The 25,774-nt window shown below is 42.9% G+C and overlaps 1 protein-coding gene across 1 annotated transcript; it reads left to right on the top strand.

The window, feature by feature from the left end:
• Nucleotides 1-25,052, top strand: EHHADH (enoyl-CoA hydratase and 3-hydroxyacyl CoA dehydrogenase). Its single transcript, XM_086754472.1, has 7 exons — nt 1-128; nt 5,307-5,410; nt 6,154-6,326; nt 7,700-7,811; nt 8,130-8,234; nt 14,343-14,684; nt 22,512-25,052. The coding sequence occupies exons 1-7, from the start codon at nt 61-63 to the stop codon at nt 23,780-23,782; spliced, it is 2,175 nt and encodes a 724-aa protein (XP_086610598.1). The 5' UTR covers nt 1-60; the 3' UTR covers nt 23,783-25,052.
• The last annotated feature ends 722 nt before the right edge of the window (nt 25,053-25,774 follow it).

Genomic DNA, 25,774 nt, shown 5'->3' with positions numbered 1-25,774 from the left:
GCAGGGCGGGGCGCGGCGGGGGCCAGGCCGGGTGCGCGGGGAGAGCGGCGGGCGCTCGGCATGGCGCACTACGCGAGGGGCGCCGTGGCCGTCATCCGGCTCCGCAACCCGCCGGTCAACGCGCTGAGGTAACGGCGGGCGCGGCCGGGTCCTGCCCGCGGCCGCCGGCCATTTCGTGTGGCGGCCGCCCCTCCCCGGCGGCTCAGGGGGCCGCAGCGGGGGCTGGCTGGGTCCCTGCCGCTTGCTCTCCCTTGGTGAGCGGGGTGGGGGGTTCTCTGATTTCCTTCCTTTTCCCCTCATTTCCCTCCCTTGCCCCTGTGAAGGAACTCCTGCTCCCGGGGCGGGCTGCCCAGTGAGAGCCCCTGCCGAGGGACCTCTCCAAACACCGCTCCGGTACCTGCACCAGCCCGGACGGCTCCTTCAGACAGAGCTTAGATCTCCCTTTGCAAAAAACATGCTGAATTTATACACCTTATTACAATTTCTAGTGGGTTTTTTTTTTCACAGGAGAGGTGTCAGGCTCATCAATCTGTACTTGCTGTCATCTCCCCTGGAAGCTGTTTAAAAACATTGCGTATTTCTTGTCACCTTCCAGTCTTTAAGCATCAAGTTGATGCTTCCAGCAAGAAATTGCACAGCAGTATTATTAGCAGTTCAGCCGTTTCACCCTGGAGTTCGTTCAGAGCTCGTAGGTGAAAACCAGCTTTTTCTCTGATTTGTTACTGTTTTAGTTGCCTGCCGGCCACACTCCGCAGTGTCCTTTGGCAAGTCCCTGGGCCATCCAAGTGAGCACAGGGGTTAGGGCAAAGGGCTTTGTAGAGAGCAGATGCGGTTCAATAAGAGGAGCTGGCACTAGGATTAAATTACAGCCAGGGCTGCCAGAAGTTAAGGCAGTTCATTTGCTTTTTAAAAATGATTAAGGAATTGACCCCTGAATACTGATCTTGGTCAAGAAAGGCCCCAGGGGATCTCAGACACGAGCCAGTGGAAAACAAAGTCAAACGTCAATCTGTAGGACCCTCTGAAATTTCTGGTTTTTGTGTGTTTTGAAAAGGACCTACGTGCTTTTGGGCTTTACATAATTTGTTGTAAGATATGTATTTTAGTTCCTTTAGTTCTGAGTAGCACATAGACCCTTTTTAAGCAGCTATATTTGAAGAGCTGTTCCATAACAGTGACCATAGTGTCTATTCAGGGTATATTCACATGCAAAAAAAAATTCACTGCAGTTATGCTCAACTTGTAAACCAGAAAGTTTGTTAAAAAGAAGCTGAAAGAGACAAGTAAGAGCATGAATAGAAAATGCCACCTGCTGCTCTTCTGTAGCAAGCTACATTGCTCTGCAGTCACTGGCAATGCTCACTCTTTTGTTGCAACACATTTAAAAGTAGAGTAAGATCATTTTCACATGCCCAGACAATTATCATGAGAAAATAAACTTGGAGCTGCCCCAAAATACTCTGTACCATCAGGTTTTATGTTGAGAACAGAGCAGAAGGCATCTTTTTCCTGCATTTTCCATTTGCAGAAGGATATAGGGATGATCTAGAAAGGGACAACCAAAATAATCCAAGGGATGGCGCACTGCGTTAAGAAAGCAGACTGAAAAAGCTGAGCATCATCAGTTTAGAGAGGAAGAGGCTGTGGAAGAATAAGGTCAAAGTTTACAAAATCATAAAGAAAGCAAATAAATTGAAGGCGTAACCCTGTACCAAATACTGCAACAGTTTAACTAGGGGCATTTGATTAAACTAGTGGGAGATTGTTTTAAAACAGATAATACAGAGCTCACTGCCACAGGAGCCTGTGGAGGCAGATGGATCAGCAGAATCAGAAAGGGATTAGGCAAATTCATGGACAGCAGGTGTATAAGGGATGCTAAAAAGAATTTGTATAGACATACATAGCAACATCCCCAATGCAGTGATTGTGGATGTGTGGGGGAAGTGCAAGGGGAAAGGACCAGACCTGTATGTTTTCCCTAAAGAGCATTTTCTGCTGTTGGATTCGAGTCTCACTTCTTTAATGATAATTAAATTAATTTTAAGGATTCCCTTAAATTACCTTTTTTTTTTTTATGAAAGAAGTTCACATTCACAAACCCTAGCTAAAATCTGAAATTATTAAGGTAAATAATAAAACCATGTCACAAATCCAGCACATCAACACTGCAATGAGTTTTATCCCAAATAGAAATAACCAGGTGTGGTCACCTACAAGACTGTTCTCATACCCTGGTGTGCACATGTTCTTTAACAGCACCTACAATGTGCTTCTGAAAACCATAAAGCTGATTTGTCTTGGGAGAATCGCTTTTCTCACACTTAAAATAGTACACGTGGTGGAGCTGACTACATAGCAGGGGATTGAGCATTGATTGGAATGCATGGAGTGAATTTTTGCATTGTTACTGTTAAATGAATGACACTGTCACAATAATGACATGCTTATGCAAATTATGCTGACTTCTTGTTTCTTTAATGCTCTAGCTGTTTGAAGTTGTGATACTCTTGAGTATTTTTGAAGTTTTACTGTCATACATTTTACTACAATGCTTTCGCTGAAAATTACTTTTTAGTACCAGTTATAATGTGAGTTACAAAGCAGTGCAGCCTCTGTGTTGGACTGTAACATATCCTGAGGCAAACATATTGCTCCATCTTATGAGAGCAAGAAACTGCAAAAAATCCAATGTTTCTTCCTTTTTGTTCCACAAAAAAAAAAATTCTCACTTGGAAAAAGTTGTATGAAGGGAGAATAAACATCTATGCAAGTACAGGGTCAAATTATTCTCTAGCAAAAATAGTTCTGTTGGGTTAATACAGGTCATGTAGGTATCGAACTGTTATTTTGTGGCAGCCTTGATGACTAGTAGGAGTATATTTTTGTAAATGCTAAGTAAGGGCTTGTAACTGATTTCTTACATAAAATCCCAAATCTTTCCATTTTATGCAGAAAAACCTTTTATATGAGTATTTTGCATCTGCTGATCATATGCCTGCAACAGACACAGAAATGCTTTGATTGCTTCTTGTCTGTTCCCGAGAGAATTGTGCCATTTGTCTACACAATATTTTCAAATCAGTAATTTAACATTTGTTTGGAATCCTGGTACATATTTTTTCCCCCCTCTTTGCACCATAGTTTGTAAAGTGTAATGACATTTCATAATTATTTTCCCCTTAATCTTCCAGCTGCTAGGTGAATTTGGTATTTCTGTGGCCTGGCTCTCAACTGATGCAAAAATAGACCTCTAAGAGCAGCGAGCACTGGGTGCAGCCTTTGAGTCCTCCTCAAATAGCAGCAGCCACAGCACCGTGGCTGTGGGATGAGATAAAAAAAACAAATTTTGAACATGTATTTTTTCCTACATAATATGAAACCATTTATTAAAGTTGGAGAGGCTTTCATATTCTGCTACATGGAACTATATGCCCTGGAAGGACTTTTACAGAGTCACCTAATAGTTTTTCTTTGTCATGGCCAAATTATTCTCATTTTAAGTTTCAGCTTTCAGAACCATTACTAACATCAGTCTTTGATGTCTGGATGAGGCAATTGGTACATAACTGGCTGTTCGCTTTCCAAAAATAACACTTCTCTCTGGTTGTCAAGTCTCAAGGCTCCCTCTGATCCTTCTGCGTAGCATGACCTTATCCAGGCAGCAGGTGATCCTAGAGACCCCCTTAAACAGCCCCCCAACTCTACTCAGCCAACAGCCCTGATTAATAGACTTTGCTAATAGCTTCTCCTAATTGTTTATTTTGAAGGAGGAATATGCAGAGGATGGCTGGCAAGGCTTCACACAGCTGGCTTACAGCAATCTTCTTGCACTCCCTTGGTTTTCCTTTTCAGTCTATGGATTTCCACTTCAATGCTGCAAGCTGCTGCCTTATATAAACATGTGATCACCCACTTTGGACACACCTAGAAGCATTACATGAGTACAATGATACATTTTTCATCTACTTTATGACAAGCTTCCTTTTTAAGTGAAATGCCCTCAAATATATTGAAAAGTATGCACAAATTGAGTATGCATCAGGCTTTTCTATCAGTTCTTTTTAATTCATGCTCTTCCTCTCCACCGGGCATCAACAGAGCTCTGCTCCCTTTTCATCAGCTACCAACGTTACATGTGAAACTAGACGTTCAGTTTGGAGAAGGTCTAGAAACAGAAAATGTATTTATAAAGGACTGGGCAAGCATGTATGATACTTCTTTGAGTATTCCTCCAGCCTCCAACCGCTTGTGACTCAGATTTTCTGTATCAGAGGAATTATCTACATATGTAGTATATATACACACATGCACACAGAAAAGTTTCTCACAAACTGTCTACACACCTATATACTTACAAGTATGTGTATATGAATATCTTAGTATCTAAATTGTATATATACACCATTTGTGTTAATATTTCTATTAATAAAGTGTTATGTGTTAATGCTTCTATTTTTACCTACCATTTTCTTCATTGTCACTGTCTTCTAACACAGACTGTACTCTCCATGTCCATCCATACACTCACACATATATATAATTAGCTTCTAAGCTTCAAATGACCAAGTGGCATACAGTCAGGCCAGACTTTTAAAATACCTGATTTGTAAAAATACTATTTATATTTTTACTCTTCTGTTTTGAAGTTCTTTGTTAATTCTTTGCTGGCCACATTCACTGCTTGTATCTGTGGAAATATGTTGAGATGAGACAATAGAAGAAATACTACTTAATGTTTTAGGCCCAAATTCACTTTGACAGGATCCCACACGTAAGTCTGGACCCATACACAGGTGCTTGCAAGGTGCAAGCATTATAATTATCAGCACAGCACCAGCTCTATTTCAGGTGTTTGAAATACAGCTTTTTATCCCTGGAGCTTATTTGCCTTCTTGAAAAGTTCTTAGATTGTCAGTGGTTTAGCATTAATTACTTTTAAATTGTGCTAAACTGTTTTCCTAAAAATCTGAATGTTTAATTCATAAAGGCATTTTCAAAGGAGCATTTCCCTGTGCCGCTTGCTTTGGAAACAGCAATGTCATAGCCACAAGAAGACCCTCTAGCAAGTGAATGATAGGTCAGCAGTCATAAGCTTGTTGGAATTTGGTGCTTGCCTTTGAAGCAAGACGACTAATGAAAGGATTCATCCAGAGAGGCTGTGGCAGAAGACAGGCTAGAAGAGGGACCTGCTTGGAATTACTGATTGTTTTCACTGGGCCACTTGCTGTTGGTGTTTATAACACAGACCTCTTGGAAGGGTAATGAGGTTGGTTGTTACTCATTGAATCTCTAATTTATTTCAGTTTGACAGTTCTCCAGGCATTAGAGGATGGACTGAAGAGAGCAGATGCAGATCCTTCAGTGAAAGCTGTTACAATTTGTGGTGAAAATGGGAAATTCAGTGCAGGTAAGACATTTCTCATCAAACAGCCCAAGAAAAAGAGAAAACTCTCAATTCACCATGTCTGAAGAGTCTCTGCCTTGTAACACTGCTGATAAAAGTCCTGATTTGTCTGGAAGTGGCCACAAGACAGTGGGCTTTCGCTGTTCTGCTGTGGCACAGTTGACATGGGGCACATGACAAAAGTTAGACTGTCCAGGCCAAAAAGAAGCTGTTATGTCCATACTGAAGTGAGGGACAGCTGCTCATCTCCCTAATGTACTGGTGCCTCATTACTCTCTGTGGCTTTGTTTTTACAAAATCTCTGGACTATCAACTGGTCCAGTGTATGGAACATACCTGGGGTGGGGCATTGGTGAATAATACATCTTCTTCAGTTGTAGAAACCTGGATAGCTAGGGAATTTCTATGGGGCTCTGTGTTGCTTGTTAGTAGTTACTTGCACTTAAGTATTCCAGACTCAACCATTTTTTCTTCATTAAACCACTGATATCTGCAAATTTCTGTAGTAAATGCATGATCGTTACACTTACTGTGTTTTTGTACTTAGCCTTCCCCTAAGCTTTTTGAATAGGCTGAAGGAGCCAGGGTTTTTCAAAGGTTGTCCCAAAAGGGGTTGATTCCTGTTAAACACTCCTGCCAGCAGCATGCTCTGCTGTGAGCAGTTACGTTCAATGGCACAGAGGGAAGGATTCTTCCTGTCACTGCCTTTCCCACTAATTCCTCATCATCTCTCTGTGCTATCTCAGGAGCTGACATTCAAGGATTTTCTTCTCCGACGACACGTGGCATTGCCTTGGGCCCCATTGTCGCTCTCATAGAAAGGAGCAAGAAACCTGTGGTAGCTGCCATTGAAGGCATTGCCTTGGGAGGAGGCCTGGAGTTGACACTTGGCTGTCACTATCGGATTGCACATGTAAAGGTAACACCTGCTATGACTTCGAGAGGTTGGTGAAGGCACCACAAGCCATGGACATACAGCCATGGACAGGGTGGGAGGCTGCTCCCAGAGAGCAGTGGGACAGCATGCTTTTCCTAGTGTCATCTTGCCCAGAGGAGGGGGGCTTTACAGCTACAGGATACAAGTCTGTGCTCGGACATTCTTCACCTACACCACCACCCTTGACATGCTTTTATAAGTCTTATTTAATAACTAATTTCAATTCATTTCTAAATATAAAATTGATTTGTAACTAGTAGAATAAGATGGCTGCATAGAAACTTCAGTAACCAAGCATTAGTTTGCCCTAGGTCTTAATAGTCATTATCTATATTCTGATGTAGATGGCTGTACCTTACTGGCTCATGTAGCATGACACTCATTTTTTTTTCCCTAGCCCTGTGAATTTTGCATTTTTTTTTCTGCTAGTGGCCTAGTTTCAATAGGCAGTTGAAACTCAGCTAGCACGGAGCATTTACAGTTTGATTCCTGGTTCCTCAGGGAGCACTCTGACCAAAAGACAGCTTTAAGCATCTTTTAAGGAGTGATCAATTTTTTTCTTGAACCTCTTCCTTAAAGATTCAGGAATGCTGAACTGCCTTTTAGCAGTCTCCTTATAGAGACTCTTCACTGATAGGGCCATCTCCTCACTTTTGCAGTGTGAATCACTTTCTCCATGACAGCGTGGGTTGCTGTAACAGCACAAAGTATTCTGCATCACCCTATATGCCACCTAAGGTGGGTGCCATAAGTCATGGTCTTAAACTGACTCCAAATCTCTTAAGATCTCAATGGGAAATGTGCAAACTATTTTTTTAAACAAGGCAAAACAATCTAGATAGATTTTTAAGAGAGGACAGGACCCTCCCCTCTTTCCTGCTGCCCCTGGCTTCTCTGCTATAACCCTACTAAATGTCAAGTGCACCAAGAACCATTTGAAGGAAGATTAGGGAGTAGTTCCGTACTAATTTTCCTTCACTAAACTTCCAAGAGTTAGAGTAGGGAGGTAACTGTTCAGTGACAGAGTGCCCTCCAACATTTGGTAACAACATATATCAATTGTGGGATGCTGTTGGCCCCACAGCTCTCCTTCAGTGCTATACTAGCACACATACATCCATTGAAAGGTGATGTTTTTCCTGTGCATTTGTACACAAGTTCTTGAAATGGTTGAGTGGGCTTTTGTCTTAACTGTCTTATGTGGCAAAAAGCAAGGATGAAGTTTCTGTGTAGAAGCTTTGAGGCTTCCTAGAGGAACAGTGTGTGAATCAAGGTCTACTTGTCTTTCCTCTGTTCCGTTTAGTTTATAGTTATCACTCTAATTAGGTTTATTGTTGAATTTGACTTCATTTTAGGCACGGATGGGTTTACCAGAGGTCACCCTCGGGTTACTTCCAGGTGCTGAAGGTACTCAGCGACTACCCAGACTGATTGGGGTACCAGCTGCTCTGGATATAATCACTACAGGTAAAGCACTGTGCCTTGGCCTTGCTCTCTGTATAAGAATATTGCATTGAGTCATACCACAAGCTTGATCTAAGAAATATGAATTTTTTACCTGTGTAACTGCCTGGATTGAAATTTAGCTTGCTTCCACTAATGATGGGCTGAGAAAGGGACATACATGCTTCCAAGGCATGTAGTTAGTAACACATTTTATGTAACTGATAATGAGTATGTCTCATATTTGAAGCCAACTACACACAAGTCATTTGACCAGATGGAAAATAATGAAATTGCCCATCATGCCCCACTGTAGTCACCTTATTTCTCTTTTTATCACAGGAAGACACATTCCAGCAACTGAAGCACTGAAGCTGGGCTTGGTCGATGAAGTTGTGGAAGAAAACACAGTTGAGGCAGCAATTTGCTTGGCAAACAAAATGATTGGTGAGGAAAGAATTGTAGCAAGGCCAAGAAATAATTGGTGATGTTTCAGGGCTGGAGAGAGTCAGAACAAAGCCCACCAGTTTGTTCCAATTTATATCCTCCATTCATTGGGTTTTGGCATCCATATAAGATAGAATTAATTGCAAAATTTGTTTTTTGTTGCCTGGAGCGAAAAATTCAGATGCTGGAGAGCTGCAGAAATTCAAGTGAGAATTCAGAGAACAGACACACATCAAGTCCTCCTGCTTCTTAATTATATATCCAAACTCACATGCTCCTTTGGGCTGCTGCACTCCATTGATTTTTGGGAGTACATGCTCTTTCCATATCTAGTTTTGGATCCCAGCTGGTATTGCATGTATTCTGGTTGCACAATCAATAATAGCTGATCAAAAATAACTTTCCCCCTCTAGTGCAGGGGCTGGCACATCCTCCACCCGCCTTCATGATCCTGAGTCTATAAGTGACTCTGTCCCTAGTCCTTTTGCTGCTGTGTAAGAAAATGGCATGTGGAGATGGGAGGGATGTGGAGAGGTTTGTTCTTCCCCCTCCCCCCCCCGCCTTAGAAATAACAAAATCATATTCACTGGAGTTAACGCTGGAAGAGGAACCTTCTGTGTGCAGCATAAGGAGCATCACCTTGATATAGAACAGGATATTTTTTTCTACTACTAACCTTGTACCTCTGGAAACAGATCATTGACTTCCATCAGGATTTAATCTGGCGCTCTGTCACAATAAGATGCATACAAGGAGGCAAAATACCCTTTCTGCTTTGATCACATGGCCTTTATAGGCAGTGGTTTTCCAAGCTGAGGTGCTGCTTTTGCTCCTGCAGTTCACTACAAACAAGGCCCTTTCTTCTCTATAAGAGCACTTCTCCTGTGCTAGAAGTTGAAGCAGCCTAAGCTTTGTCCTAGATGACAGTGCACCATGTTTTTAAGATAGTTCAATGACTGGGCTACTCTTAAAGATCAGTGTCTTGTATACTTACCTGTGACTTGAGATTTACCAGATAGGTGCAAAAGGATAATCTTTGGCAGGCTTTCTGTAAGAGATGCCCTTCCTTCTAACTGTATTCATCCTGTGGTATTTTTTAGGCTTCATTTTTAGTGCAGAATTGATGACATAAGCAGTCCTCTTTTCTCTTTCTCTATATGTAATTAGACTATTTAAGTATAATTCTTTAGAAAGAGATAGATGTACTTCACTATTACTTCTAAAAAAAGACACTGGTTCACTGTTTTTTTTTCTGTTTTGAATGAGAACTCTTTCTCCATCTGTGGGAAGACCAGTGAAATATTACTACTCTTCTAGGCAAATTAACCCAAACAACAGTGTTCCCTTTGATGTACCCTCTGGGCATCTGAATGATGGCCTGCATAAGATCTATACCAGTATCGATGGTGGCAGCAGTGTATCATAAAATGAGTAATAGATATATTGCTAGAACTGGCAAACCAGCAAACATTCTGGATTTCAACAAATGCTATGTGAAATTGGGTGACATTTAGATATTCTTATTTCTTCTGTGACAGACATTGTGCAGTGATTGACAGTTGTGAAAGTCAGCTTGACCTTAGAGGATAACCTTAGGAATGAATCATTGAGCACACTATTCCTTGGTGCAACTTGCTTTAACTTATATCCACTACCACTACTGGCAAATTCCTCTTCTGTAGCTTCATCTACACTGGAAATTGTAACTACCAAGAAAAATTTTTTACAATTTTATAATCATACAAGGATCCTAGCTGGATATTCAGAAGGTAACCTGTCCCAGTCTTATTCATTATTAGTGGTAGATTTTCTATCTGTTTATTGCTGTTTGAATTACCCCTGTAAAAATGAGTAATGTCATTGAAGATGTTTCACATCACACTATATACCACCTCCAACAGGACTTTAAAAATGCTTTCAGACTCTTTCCAACAGCTTTACTGGCATTTACAGTATCTGCTTTAACAGTGAAAATACTGGCAAGTCAGCTAATCTTTGTTTCCTGCTTGGAATATTTCTCATTAGACCTTGCAGAAGACCATTAAAAGTTCTGATGCATTGTTTAGCCTCAGGTTACCTGGTAATTTGAAAGAATGATGTACCTCAAGTCTATATGTTCCTTTGAGTCATTCCTGGCTTTGGCCTTCGCCTAAAGTTGATGTAATTCTCTTGCCATACAAAAGGAAACCAGTGCTTTTATTTCTCTACATCAAGCACTAACTCAGGGCTGCAGAAAAGATTACAGTCTTGAATAGCTGGTCTGGGTTTTGTTCACATAGAATTCTGTTTTCATTGAACATTTTTCAGATAATCTTAAAACCAGCGACAGAGATGCACAAAAAAATGCCATCACAGAAGTCCACTGTCTTTGTAGGGCATGCTGCATTTTGATTCTGATGAGATTTTTTTTTAAACATGAGGCTAAAAACTGCTGGCTTCTTACAGAGCGGTTTGGCTAAATAACTAGTTTTGTCACTGATGGGATTTCTATTCCTGGAAAGGCTGTACTGTAAGATAAGCCTCAAAGAATCAATTCAGAAATTATTTTCTTCTAAGGCTTTCTCAGTGCTGGAGCTGCAGTATCTCATGGCAAGAGATCAGTCTCAAATGACTGGCCTTACTGAAGCAGGGGTCCTTGATTATTGTTTCGATATGCAGTTGACTGAGCTGCCTTTATGGTAGGTATGTGGGGAAAGCATCTTCATCCATACATTTTTATGAATTATTCTGAAAGAAGAACACCTTCAGAAGGAGTTCTGAAATTGTTCTGGATAAGTGTAGAAATACATTCAGACAATTATTGATTCTAAGTTAAATTTTACATTGAAAAACAGTAATTAAATATTGCAGATAGGAAGCAAGCCTGTTCCTGGCCTCCTTCAGGCAAAAGAAGATACCTTCACCTTTGAAGGCATTTTTTTAGAAGGAACAGGCAGGAGCTAAATCCTTGAAGACAAGGAGAATGTTCTTTCATTAAATGTGCTTGATAATCACTCCACTAATTCAAAGCTGCATTATAGAATTTGTCCACCTGATGGCATCACAAAATTGAAAAATTGCTGTAATTGCTTGTGGCAGGCAGTAAGTAGCTTGCAGCATATACTGCCCACCTCTTGCTGGCCTGCTGTAGTCTTCCTCGCTGGAGGAGAAAATGGCTGCTCATCCTCTGCACAGCAGACTTGTTTGAAGCTCTGCTTTTATAATCATCCCTTGCTTTCTGACTGCATCTGCTGATTGACCTTTGCAATCTTCTCAAAGCACAAAAGCATCAATGGCTTGCACCAAAGAGCCAAGCAAAATAAGTTCAATTTAGACTAGCTCAGGCCCCAGAGGTATTAAACTCTGCATGGAAAGATGAGTTTCTGACTGTAAGCCACTAAGAATAACTGCAGAGGGAGCACATGTTCCTTCCAAGTCTCATAAAACCCAAAGGAGTAACAGATACTGTGTTAGTCTCCATTGAAAGCATGCGATTACCTTTTGGAGAAAGGCTTTCAGTTATAGTTGCAAGGGCCTTTAGTGTGCCATCTCTGGGAACACGTACACTATAAAGACATTTTAATCTCTCTCCAGGGCTCCTGGAAGGCATAGCAGAGTGCCCCTTTGACACAACCAGAGTTTGTGTGAGGTCTGAAATAAGCTGGACTTGCCTCTGGCAGGCCTGAGGTAGTCTGAAAGCCTGAGGAGGAGGGGTGCGGTTTCAGCTTTGTTTCTCAGAAATTCACAAATTCCCTGCCCCAGAAAGACTGTTGAGCTAGCCCTGCCTCTTGCATGTGGAGTTCTATAGTATCCCAAGGGTTTAAAACTGGGGTGAATTTTTTTCTTTAAATAGCAGAATATTTGATACTGAATGCTTACATGTTGCTTTTGCCAACAGAAGTTTTATCGGCTTGATCTGTCCTTTGTGGACTACAAATCCTAGTAAAACAAAGCAGGTATCTGTGCAGGCTCCTGTGCATGGATGACACTGCAGCACTGATGTCTGATGCTGTTCATGTTACTGCCACTTTGATTTCAGAAATCAAGCTGCAGGGGTCCCAGACTGACCTCTTCTTCCCAGGTTTGGATTCAGATCATATTTTGCTGTTCATAAATATGCCCCTAATTCTTATTAGCATTGCAGAAGCAAAGACACTGCATGGAGATGCTGTAGAAACACTTAGCAAAAACCTGTTTGGCTTACAGCTAAACAAGAATTTTATTACAGGACCCTGAGGAGAGTTACTTTTCCTTTTTACTCTGAGGAGCTGTCTCACATCCCCCATCCGTATTTGTGCTTACAAGTACTATTTGCTATCTGAAGACCATGCTTAAAGGCTCCCAGTAGCATTCCTTTTTTACCAGTCCTTTCCACATCAAATATGTCATATGAAGTCTTTTGATCTGCCCAGTCTTTAGTGGCCTTCCAGCCATCAGGTCTGCTTTCTGGGACAAACCTGAGGTCTCCTCTAGCAACGAAGTTAAACTATTTAGGCCGTAAATAAAGAACTGGATAAAGAGCATTTCTGGGTTAAACACATACATTTTCAGGAAAAAGAAAGGATTCCAAAATAAAGAAAGATTATCCTGACAAAATCCTGCAATACTGGCAGATACAAACTATTTTCACTGTCAATGTGAAAACATTATTTTTATGAACTCTGATTGCAAGGGAAGCTGCTTACACAGCTAGTGTTCATCTTTTTGTGTCCTCTAAAAGGCTTAATTAAAAAGCCTGAGCTCTGAAGACCATTATTTCAGGAAATCAGTATCTTAACTCATCCAGGAAGCTCATGTTTCTGTTTCTCTTAAACATTACTCAGTCTTGGAGTAAGAACTGGAGTCAGGACATGTTTTTCCAACAACCATGATTGCAGTGCTGCCATTATTCCCACTCTTCAGTATCCTGTGTATGATTTCCTGCTCCTGAGTCTTCTGAGGCACTGGCATTTTCCTAACACAGACAAAAAAGGGGACTGGGATGCAATATGCCAGCTTTGAAGGAAGCGTGCTCCTGTAGCAGAGCCCATAACAGAAGCTAAGGCAACAACATTGTATACCAGAGAGCTTCTCAGCATAAGGTTCTCATTAGAGGGTGCCCACCCACCATCCTGCTTTAGTGGCAGTCCTGGGTGCTTCTGGAAGCAGCACTGCAGCAGTCAGTGCAGTAACATTGCTACACAGTTAACAATCTGGATGTGGCTATGATGACAAAAGGGTCTTTGTGACAATATTGGAATATTAAAGGACATATCCTGAATTTCTGGTCTTGTTCCTCCATGGTCTTTACTGAGGCAAGCTGCCATTAAGAGCCTAGAAACAGCCTGAGTATGGACAGATCAGAGGTCTCCCATCAGGTGCCAGGTTTGTATTTCTGAAGAGGATGGAGAAGATTTTGGCATCTGAAGTGAAACTAACTTCTCTCAATTATAATCCTTTCTAGGTATCACCATAGCAACCTCTGTCTGTAATGAGCCTCATGTATTTGTCTGGCTGCTTGATTCACCCCTTGCTGACACAGATGCATGAACTCTCCCTTCTTATTCATTTGCTCCCCAACTCATGCTGCGGGAGCTGTCCTCTTGGTTAGTCCCAAAGTGACAGAGGGACTCCTGCTGTCAGGGAAGAATTGAAATCAGGGTGTATTTCCCAGTCTGTCTTAAAAATGCCTGGGTCAGGACCCTGGCTAGAATGCATGTGGCTAGCAAAGTCAATTGGGCACTGAGTACTAAATAATACTGGAGGAAAATTTTAGTATTGAAGCTTATAGAAAGAGCCATATCAATGTGGCACCTGGGACTGTGGAGTAAGAGAACTGGAGAAGTCAAGGTGCTCTGTGTAGCTGAGAAAAGGAAGGAAATAATTATTCATTTGAAATTGAAATTCTACTTTTTTCAAGTCTTAGACGGGACTTGAAAAAATTGTAATTGCCAGAAGAAACAGCAAGCTAAAGAAAAATGTCAGACACTTTAGTTCTAGATGCAGATCACTGTGCCATGCAAGCCCTAATGAGTGAGCTTAGGAGAAAAAGAGGTAGACTGCATTCCTAGCCCATGTAGAAAGGGGTGAAAATATGTAGTCTTCCAGATGTGGATGCTTTGTTCTGTAACTCCATTTTTCTACCCCCAGGCCAGCCATTGGGATCCCGCAGGCTCAGCCTGAAGCCAGTTCCAAAATTGCCCAACATGGAAGCATTTCTCAGTGAGGCACTTGTGAAGCTGAAGAAGCAAGCCCGTGGGTTCCTGGCTCCAGAGCTGTGCTTCCAGGCAGTCAAAGCTGCCACAGAGCAGCCCTTTGCAGACGGAGTCCGGAAGGAGCGAGAGCTGTTTAACATCCTGCTGACATCAGGCCAGGCCCAAGCACTGCAGCATATTTTCTTCGCAGAGAGAGCAGTGCAGAAGTGGACAACGCCCCATGGAGCTTCATGGAAAAGTGCTTCCCCTCAGCCCATCCGCAAAGTGGCTGTAATAGGTAAGGGAATGAAAAAGCTGTTGTGGTTGCTGACTGCACAGCTAACAAGAGCTGAAGGGGAGTGGGATGAGTATAATGGGACTTTACTCATGGCACAAGGCTGAAGTGGGATTCCCTAGCAGTCACTCAAAGTCACTGGCACCCATCACAGGTAAAGATACACCACTCCCATCGGTGACATGCAAAGAATTACATGCATTAGTAAGCTCAAAGAAAGTCAGATGACAAGTCACATCACACTTGCTTGTTACTTGATGCCACCTCTTTCCTGAAAATAACTTCCTCTCACTTCAGAGAGAGCTTCATCTGTGGACTATAGGCAAGTCTCTTCGCTTTTAAATACTGCTGTGTTGAGTCCTGGCTTTGTTCCACATTATAAGCAGTTTTGCTTGAAATTCTCCTCCTCCTGGTCTACTTCTGTACTGCAAGTGCATGTGCAGAGTCACTCAAGGGTACATTAATACAAAAATGTTTTGACAGCTGTATTTTAAGAAGATTTCATCTCACTGGGATCCACTCCTGCCATTTTGTAGCCCAGCAAGATAATGCCTTCATTAATTTTTTATAAGAGCAATTTAAATAAAACCTTTGATGCACTGCTGAGATTTTTTAAAATTATCTTTCAGCTCTGCCTGTTGATAGTAGCACTCAAAAAATGGTTAGACAAGTAATGGAGCACTTGGAAAACATCCATTCTGTTTCAGAGAAAGCTCACAAGATCAACACTCCTCTTTCCTGAGTGCTTCTCAGGCCTCTCATGCTCTGCAATATGAGCTCTCTGAAAGCTCATTTCAGGCCATAGAAACATTTTTGTTGAAGTTCCATTCTCTTCATTGGCTGCCATGCCATATTTTTACTGAAAACGTTTTTTAAACAGTGGTCCACAAATCTTGTGAGTAGGATCCGTGGCTGTTACAGCATTCAGGTAAAGAGGCAGGAATTATTGCCAAGTTTATAATGTGGCTTGAGGAGCACAGAACTGTGGACACATGCAATCCCAGAGAGGCCAGTCCTGCAATATGTGCTTTGGCAGGAAGGGCTTGTGTTGAAGGAGGAATGATCAGGTGACTAGAATAGGCATTCTTTTCTACATACTGATAAATTGTGCCAGAATTATACATTTGCAAAGTTCCAATTGCAATGACAGTTCAGCCAGAAGGGCTGTTTAGATCTGATCTGCTTATTTTGGTGCTGTAACTAAGCTAGAGGGAATTCAAAGGACAAATGCAATCTGTATTTGAAAGTTTCTAGTTGAAACATAATCTGTGTCTTATTTCCAAACTGAACTGGCTGGGCTACATCTCCTGTCCATTGGATTAAGTAATTGCATCTCATCTCCAGACAGATCTTTTACATCTCTGGTCTGAAATTGCCCCAACCTCTACCCTTGAGTTTCAGTGGGTTTTGTAGCTGGTTACAGACAATGCTGAAGTTAACCCATACTTTTTGCAGAATAAATAAAATGCTTTGATACTTTTGCTGCAGAGCACAATCTGTCACACACTAGTCATTTTCATGACTCTGAAATTCCTGTAATTTTTCAACACTTTATAAAGCATGCACAGCCAAAGTGGGAACAGTATTCCAGGAGTAATTACACTAAGAACAGGTACCAAGATGTTTCTTCCTTGCTCCTACCTAGTATGTCCAAATTAACAGCCAGCTTACATATTTGCCATGATTAAGACATCATGTTAATGATCTACTGGCAGGGAGCAGCTGCACCCCAGGAATGAGGAGCCAATGGCAATAACACCTCCCAGGAGAACAGAACCACAGAATCTTTGAGGCTGGAAGGGACCTCAGTGTCATCTTGTCCAATGCCCCTGCTCAGACAGGGCCACCTAGAGCCCAGGACCATATCCAGACAGCTTACAATATCTCCAAGGATGAAGACTCTACAGCCTGTCTGAGCAACCTGTGCCAGTGCTCAGTCACCCCCACAGTAAAAAAAAAAAAAAAAGTGTTTTCTTATGTCCAGATGGAACCTCCCATGTTTCAGTTTGTGTCCATTGCCTCTAGTCCTGTCACCAAGAGCCACTGAAAAGAGTCTGGCTCCATCTTCTCTACACCTTCCCCTGAGGAATTGGGATTTAAGGAGATCGCCCTGAGCCTTTTCTAGGCTGGAGTCACAGCTCTCTCAGCCTTTCCTCATATGAGACATGCTCCAGTCCCTTAGTGGCCCTTCAGTGACCTCACTCCAGTAGCTCCATATCTCTCTTGAACTAGGGAGCCCAGAACCAGACACTACTCCAGGTATGGTCTCACCAGTGCTGAGCAGAGGGGAAGGATCACCTCCCTGAGCCTCCCAGCAACACTCCTCCTAATGCAGCCCAATATACCATTAGCCTTCTTTGCCACAAGGTCACATTACTGCTCATAATCAACTTCATGTCCACCAGGACCCACAGATCCTTTTCTGCGGAGCTGCTTTCCAGCCAGTCAGCCCCCAGCATATACCAGTGTATAGGGCTATACTTCCCCAGGTGCAGGACTTTGTACTTCCCTTGCTGAACTTCATGAAGTTCCTATCAACTCATTTCTCCCTCTGGATGGCAGCACAACCCACTGGTGTATCAGTTATTTACAGTACCTGAGTGAGGCAAGCAGGGCAAACCCAGAGATCATGGCCAGGATCTACTAGAAGTCCAGATGATCAAACAAAGCTCCCATGATGACGGAGATCTGAAGTCAAGTTGTGAAGCCAGTCTGCAGGCTGAGGTCTGGATCAACAGTATCCATAGCCTGGGACAGGTATGGCTAGAGACCAGAAGTCCTCCAAGATAGCTCAGGAAGGGACTAAAGCTCCAGGGCTGAGCTTAAATAGGGGCTGTGATGCCCATGGGCAGTGGGTGTGGGTGGAGGCTCCAGGTGTAGCTGGTCAGGGTCATTAAAGCTCATCAGTGTACTCGGGCTTTGAATCCTACCAAAACTCCTAATGCTTTTTCTGAATCACTGCTTCTACCAATACAGCTCCCATAGCCTACAATTAGAGCTTGCTTTGATTATGCTAGTTTTTCACCTTATACTTCATTTACTAAGTGACATCGCCTATTTTGGAGATAATTGATCACCTCTTTTTAACTCTGAATACCACACCATATTAAGAGTCACTGCTTTCCATCACTGCTTTCTGGTGCTCCACTGTGCTTTTTCTCCTTTGTTTGGAAGGTTTTCCTCCTATTTTGTGTTTTGATATCAGTGAAATTGCAAGTCCATTAGAGACAGGCATAGAACATACAATTGTATTTTTTCTTTCAGGCTGCTGTAACAAAAAGCCATTCTCCAACCAGTACCAAGTTGTACAGTATCTCATAATTTCACATTCTTGATCTTAAGTGCGTTCTTGCAGCATCAGAAATCAAAATAGCCTTTTAAAATAGTGCTGCTCATCCATGTAAGTATTGAGTCTACATAGGTGTTCCAGGGTCTTTCTGTTTTCACTGCAGAGAGAAGGGCAGTCAGAGCTGGATACTGCATCCATTTTGGATGGTCAGAAAGCATAGAATCATAGAATAGTTTGGGTTGGAAAGAACCTTTAAAGGTCATCTAGTTCAACCCACCTGCAAGGAGCAGGGACATCTCCAACCAGATCAGGTTGCTCAGAGACCTGTCCAACCTGGCCTTGAATGTTTCCAGGGATGGGGCATCCACCATGCAGACCCCATTTTCCAATAGACAGTGCTCTGCTGTTTCGCACACTGAAACCATGCTGCATTATGCTGCTTCTGTCATTTATTTCTGCATGATGGGAAGCAACTGAGAAGATCACTCTGACTTCCTCCTCCTTCAGTACATTTTCTGTAGGCACTGAGAACCTTTATGGTATGGAAGCAGTGCCATGAATGCTAGGGGAGCCTTGCTTTGTGGCTCCCCTGTCTGTCCAATATTAGCAGGAACTTCTTGGAGGGAGCTGGCACATCACTGGCTGACCACATCTTAATGTAGATTCAACATCAAGGATGATCTGTCATTTTTGTGGGCATGCTTTACGGATAGCATTGCTGATGAACGGGCAACCATTCCTGTGCAGTGCTGGCTTCCCATCTGCTGCTTTTGTCTGCAGTTTGCTCACTGAAAGACTGATAAGTGGGTAACACCCAGCTATGTGGGATTGCTCCTGCTTTTGGCCTAGCTAACCTTTGCTGTCTTCAGCCACATGCAATGTTTTGAACTCTAGGCTGCCATCTCTTTCTGCCTTGTCTGGTTCCTCATCACCCAGAAAAAGAGTTCATCTCTGTCTCTTCTGCAGTCTTTCCATAGCTCCCCACTTGCCTTGAGTATCACATTATTTCTGCTTTAAATTAATACCCTGAAATAGTTAGATAAAGAAGCAGCTCCAGTCTGCAGTAGTCTGCCACCAGCAATTGCTCATTGTTGTTTTTAACATCAAAACTGGAACACTCTTTGCATATTTTTACCAATCTATAAAGTATTATTTCCATTGCCTGGCATTTTAAAGTCCAAATGTTCATTATAGTTCAGAATATTTTCCACTGATCTGTATTTCTCTAGTCTGTGTGACTGTACATGAGTTGCTTTGTTCATATTTCGAGTTCATTTGTTTTGAAATTTGTTTTTAAAGTCCTTCAATTAATTTTGCATTATTTTTCATATTCTAAGTACCTCATGTGACAGATCAATAATTAACAGTCATTATTCAGTCAGCTTGCCCAGCAAATGGATTTGTCATATCCATATTTGGCCTGAAATTACACGGGTTCAAGTGTACTTTTATTTATATGTCAAAGCTACATTTCACAACAAGAGACCAGAAGCAAGATGGCTAGACGCTGCTCTTTTTCCTGAAGCAGATTTCAGTTTTCTTTTGAAAGATGTGTCTTGGGCATGAAAGATGGTAACACAGCTCTGAAAACTGTCCACTGCATGGAAGATAAGAATATAGGGTTTTTTCATGGTTTGGGGGAAGTGAGAGCACTATTGAGGAAGAAAACAGAACATACAGTAGAAATTCTAGAGTAGTTCCTAGCCATGTTGATGGCTAGATGCAGATCTGTGTGATCTGCGTTGAGCATCTGGTAGTTCCCTTTCTTTCTTTTACAGACTTGTACACATGCAAGGCCCAATAATTTCCTACCATTTTTTTCTTCTCTAATATATTATTCCCAAAGATCAGTTGGCTTTGTAAAATTGAAAAGGGGAGTCCTCAGAAATGCTTCTTTCCCTGCTAGATAGCCAAATCTCTCCTTGGTTTTATAGCCCAATTTTAGAAAAATATTTCCAGGGGAGTCATGCTGTGCAAGCTCTAATGTAACAAAACCCTTGGGGCTTTCATTACTCTTTCTGCCAGCTTGATTAAACATCATTTCATACAGGCCACTGAAGAGTTATGCAGTAAGTTGAGAGACAGCTCTTCTAGGTCAGAAACAAGCTTGGCAAGCTCATATCTTATCTATAAGCCTATTCCCATGGCCTAGAAAGTGAAGTACTACAAGCATGTATGCCTGTCTATCATAGGATGGCTAAAACCTAGATGGGAGTACTCATACTACATGTAAATGAAAGCAAACAGGGGAATTGGCTAACACCACTGCAGAACTTGCCTTGAAAAGAAAGCTGGAGAACCTCTGCTCATGGAAGAGGTTTTGATTTAGGAAGAAGCAGCATGTTCATATTGTGAGATAACTGCTAAGATTTCAGTCATAAGACTGAAGCTGAGAGGAACAGGTGTTAAGAATGCCCAGGATGTGTGTCTTATTTCTTTAGTAGAGCTTGGAAATTCTGGAGAGAAACCCCAGGTCTCCACTCTGGAAAGGAAAAAGAGATTTCAAGAGGGAGCCATGAAGAATCCAGATGTGGAACTGCAAACCCTTGATGTCTAAAGAGAGCCTTAAAGATGGGCCGGGCTTGGGGGGTATGCATGAGTTGGTGAGTTGCTCTCCTGCCCTCTTTGAGAAGAAAGCAATTCATGTAGCTCACCAAAGACAGGGAAAAAACTGTCTCTAACTGTCCCTGCTACCACATCCAAGCCTCTGAGTACTAGGTACAGTGGGAGGAGCTATTTGTGTTTGGATTTTTTCAGTCAGCAAACCGTGGACACTGAAGTATTAAGAACTGATTCATGTTATTCTAGTTTTATTTTCAAATTAGTTTTTCGTAGTTCTTGATTATGAAGTAACAAATCTAATTTCCTAGAAAGGAACTTCAGCATTCGCTTGGTAGTGAAATGGTTAATAAGCAGGCTGCCAAATAGTGATGTCTGCAAAACTATCTTCTTGTGGCTAAGCAGGGAATGTTTTAAATGTCTTGTGTGTACACAAACGGAGGGTGGACAGAACTAAACCAAGGGTGTGTAGCTTGCCGGAAAAACATACTACCTTGTTTGACCTTGGTTGTTGGAACTTGTTTCAATGATGACATAATTTCAGCTCTTCTTTACAAAGCTGCTTTAGACAAATTTTTTAATCCCCTTGTTTCTGTTTATTTGTTTAGCTGACTTTCATTTGTAAACCTGGGATTTAAAAAATCATTTTTACAGAATTATAACAAACCTGTACTTTGTCTACTTGTTGCTTTATTTAGGATATTAATAATCCTGCAATTCAGATGCTTTGCACTTTTAAAGCTGGTGACATAGTGCTGGCCTTCTCGTACTAGTTTGTATGAACTTAGTCCAAAAAGCCTCCATCATGGGAGAGCAGGATAAATAGTGTGGGTTGTGTATCACAGGGAAGCGTAAGCATGCAGCTTCGTTTAATGTAACAGAGGGCAGAGCTGGTGGAAGGGCTTAGCAGGAGGAAAAGGATCAAACCAGTAATCTCTACACTGGTATTCCTGGGGGTATGAGCTGGCAGTAACATATTTATGGATCTTGGAGGAAAACATACAATTTGAATGGGTGTTCATTTATGAGAATTCTGGGCACGAATAATTACAGGTTGGACAAGGACGACTATGTCTTCAAGAAACTTCAGAAGTTAGGCAGAGCCTGTATTGGCAGACTTAGAGAGTTCCCAGTGGGCAGAGATGCCAAATATGAAGTATGCAGGGTGAGGAAAAGGCTACTGATGTTCCAGAGTGACAAAAAAGGAGATGGGAGATGTTGAAATCTGGATTAAGAATGCTGTGTTAGTTCCATCCCATTTGACCTGGCAATGAGAGACATGCAAGACGTTAAAGAAAAAGTTGACAGAAGAACCACGTCCAAGATCAGCTGAATTTTGTTTGCGTCAGAGATTACACAATGAAGTGCAGAGGGAGAAGAGGAGGGAGACAAAGAGGAAGATTGGAAGGAGGAGGGAGAAACCAATGGCCTGAGTTTTGCTGGTGTCACAATCTCCAGGTGGAGTGTATTTGCTTATACTAATATTCTTCTGTGAGTGCCCATAAAGGACCATCTCACAGGAACAGAGAGGCACTGATATCCCCAGGGTGAAGCTTGCTTGTGAAACTGCCTGCTAGAAGTTGGTAACAGGGTTGAAGCTTAAACTCAGATCTCCTGTCTTTGATCCCCAGGTTCTAACTCTTAAGTGATGCTGGTTTCCATAGGTATAAAACTTTGCAGGGAAAAGACATGAATCACATGGTCTGCACACACTGGAGTGAATCCCACTGGTATTGTGTGAGCTTGAGAGGACATTAACTTGCCGTTATGCTATTGCTTTTCAGACATTTAGGTTCACTGAAAGAAAGCATTCATCTTCCTTTTTCCTAGTCTTCAATTCTTTTTTTTCGATCTGTGCACCACTCATTTTGCATAGGCTTCCACTTTTTATCCTGGAGATACAAAGGAAATGTTACTGTCAAGTGATTAATTGTAACATTTTCTATTTGTAGTCTCTGATTCTGTCTCACTTTTATCCCTAGGACTGGGAACAATGGGCCGAGGCATTGTGTCTTCTCTGGTTAAGGCAAACATACCAGTGGTAGCCCTGGAGCAGGATCTGGAGTATCTGAACACAGGAAGAAAAGCTGTGATGCTCCTTTTGGAACGTGAGGTTATGAAAATGGAGCAGGGTGCCCAAACCCTGGATTTCCGTAACCCTGCACGCCTCCAGTTCACTGTGGACTTTGATGTGTTGCGGGATGTAGATCTAGTTATTGAGGCTGTGTTTGAGAACATGGCACTAAAGAAGGAAATATTCCACAAGCTATCAAAAATCTGCAAGCCAGAGGCCTTTCTGTGTACAAACACATCAGCCCTCAACATCGATGAAATAGCTTCTGCCACGAGCCGCCCACAGCAGGTCATTGGCACGCACTTCTTCTCCCCTGCTCATGTGATGAGGCTATTAGAAATAATCTATGGCCATCAGACATCCCCCAGCGCCATTGCCACTGCTGTGCAGCTAGCCAAAGCGCTGAAAAAAGTTGGAGTGGTGGTAGGGAATTGTTTTGGGTTTGCTGGGAATAGAATGATGTTTCCTTATGTACAACAGGCAGTTTTCCTTTTAGAGGAAGGAAGCACACCAGAAGCAGTAGATCAGGTTCTTGAAGATTTTGGGTTTAAGATAGGACCTTTCCGAATGTCTGATCTTGCTGGGCTGGACGTGGGCTGGAGGTCTCGAAAGGGTCAGGGCCTCACTGGGGCCACACTACCTCCAGGAACACCTGCCCGCCAGCGGCATGGCCATCGCTACAGCCCTCTGCCAGATCTTCTGTGTGAGAATGGCAGGTTCGGCCAGAAAACTGGAAAAGGCTGGTATCAGTACGAGAAGGTTGGGGGCAGGACAGCCAAGCCAGATCCATGGCTTCACAACTTCCTGGCCCAGTACAGAGACACCCATCACATCAAGACCCACTTTATAGACCAGGAGGAAATTCTGGAGCGGTGTTTGTTTTCCCTCATCAATGAAGGGTTTGACATCCTGGCTGAGGGGATAGCATCTGGCCCAGAACACCTGGATGTAATTTATATCAATGGCTATGGGTGGCCAAAGCACAAGGGTGGCCCCATGTTCTATGCTTCCACTGTTGGGCTCCCTCACATTCTGGCTAAACTGCAGAAATACTCTGAGGCCCACCCTGATGTTCCTGAGCTACAGCCCAATGCCTTTCTGAAAAAGCTAGTTGCTATGGGGAACCCTCCCCTCAAAGACTGGATGTCCTACCTAAGCCGGCAGAGCAACAAGCTGTGATTTCGTTGATGCCTGCTATATAAATTTGATGGAGGCTGATCTTGTGAAACAGGTGCTGTAATTGCGCTGTCTTTTCCAATCAAAACCAAAGTGCTATAGGATCGTAAGCAATGTCACTGACCTTCCTGGGCATTTGCAGAGAATAATTTTGGCCAATTGATTGACCTCAATCTCCCTCTTGCTGCAGGTAGCCACTGCTATCACCCACCTTTCCCACCACCAGCCTTACCCCCTGCTTTGCACGTTGCTGTGTAAAGGCCCATCTCATTTTGCTCTGCCTTCAGGTCTTCACAGCTGTACATCTCTTCCAGTCTGTCTGTGTGGAAGGGAGGGCACAGCATCCACAGCCCACAAAGCAAATCAGGGTAGGAGGCCAGAGAGAGATGGTCACGATTCACCTGAGACTGACTGGATCTATCAGATCCTGCCCTAAGTCTACTTCCCAGTTTGTTCAGGTCTTTCCTGTACAGCCCACCTCCACTGGGTTCCCTGGCTCTCCCAAAGACAGCCATCTGAGCCTGCTCCCGTCCTGCTGCTGGGGGAGAGATGGCACAAAGGGTGCAGCACTTTTCATAGGTAAAGTCAAATTAATTGGAGAGAGTAGATTTGGGCAGAGAGTAAGGGGCAGGGCTGGTACCGTCCCTCCTCCCTGCTGCAGAGGAAATTCTAATAAATGACAGAAAAGCCACAGACGCATTGACCTGACTAACCTACCCTGCGGTGTTGGCTCATGACTGGCCTGCATCCAGACTGCATCCTCCATTATCATTATCCTCACCTGGCTTTGTCCAAGCAGAAACATCTTCTGCATCTCTTAAGTGTGGATATGTGTTGCCATCACTCACCCTATCTTACCTGCGTACAGCTACCAGATCTTGGGGCTCAGCGTGCTCAAATTGACCAGACTGAAACATGGCCTCGCCCTTAGCGGGTTTTCAGATGGGCAGAAGGCATACTGGGAAGTGCATGGCTCAAGACCTCTGCAGGCAGGAAGGTTGCTGCAGGCGGGCAGGGAGGTGACACATGTCTAGCAGAGAGCAGAGCAGGGGGAGAGTGAGCCAAACTTGCTCCGGGCTTGATACTTTGGGACAAAGTCTATTTCTCGTGTCTAGTGAATGTACCTTCCAGTCTGGTTTGGGGAATAAGTTGGTCTGGGTTTCCTTCTTAGGGACACTGGATGTCTAACTTTTGCTTTTTATTTTAATAAAACTGCTTCGATTATGTAATTACAGATTATATGGGATTATAAGGGATAGTTGAAAACAGAAAATTTGCTTGTTCTTTGTTTTTTCTTCATCACTTCTCTACATGGTAGAATTAGACAATTTTCCTGTTTGTGGAGAAGTTTGTGTCTGAAAAGGTTGCATGCTTCTTTTTCCTACATATGTCTTATTTTGCCCTCTGTCTACCCCTGTTCTTCAGTGGGTGAGGGTGCAAAACTGAGGGCAGGAAACCCTTTAGAAGTCACAAGCCAACCCAAGTGCCTGGTTCCAGGGAGGATTTTTCTCCAGGACCAGAGAAGAGCTAGGCCCAGCAATCTGCTGCAATTTCCCCCGAATCACTTGTGTGCCATAGCTGAGAGCAACCCAGCATTTGCTCAAAGGTGAAGCACTGCTTCCACGCGAGCAGACTCCACGTGACAAGTTACACAACAGCCCTGGCTGGTGCTGGCGGCTGTCGTGTCATCCACAGGACAACTCTGGACACAATGCACCGCCTGGACTAACATCCCCTCTCCTGTGCCTCGTGCCGTGGTGCTCACCTGTACTGGAGATGAGCTGGGAAAGGGCAATTCCCCTTGCAGCAGGAGCGAGCTGTGGAGAAGAGGGCATGCCCTTCCTCTACAGGAGAGATGCTGGTCTCAGAATATCGAGATCCACTGGCTTCTCCCCTGTGGCCAAAATGCCTCTCCTTACCTGCAGCACTTTTGTGCTGGTGCATTTGATGTGCCCATTCCCTTTTTCATCTCCCCTCACAGAAATCACTGAGAAC

The sequence above is a fragment of the Chlamydotis macqueenii genome, chromosome 9 (genome assembly GCF_036417535.1).
Source record: "Chlamydotis macqueenii isolate bChlMac1 chromosome 9, bChlMac1.mat, whole genome shotgun sequence".
NCBI classification, from domain to species: Eukaryota; Metazoa; Chordata; class Aves; order Otidiformes; family Otididae; genus Chlamydotis; species Chlamydotis macqueenii.
Note: the sequence above shows the minus strand (reverse complement) of the source record. Positions and strands in the feature narration are given on the sequence as shown.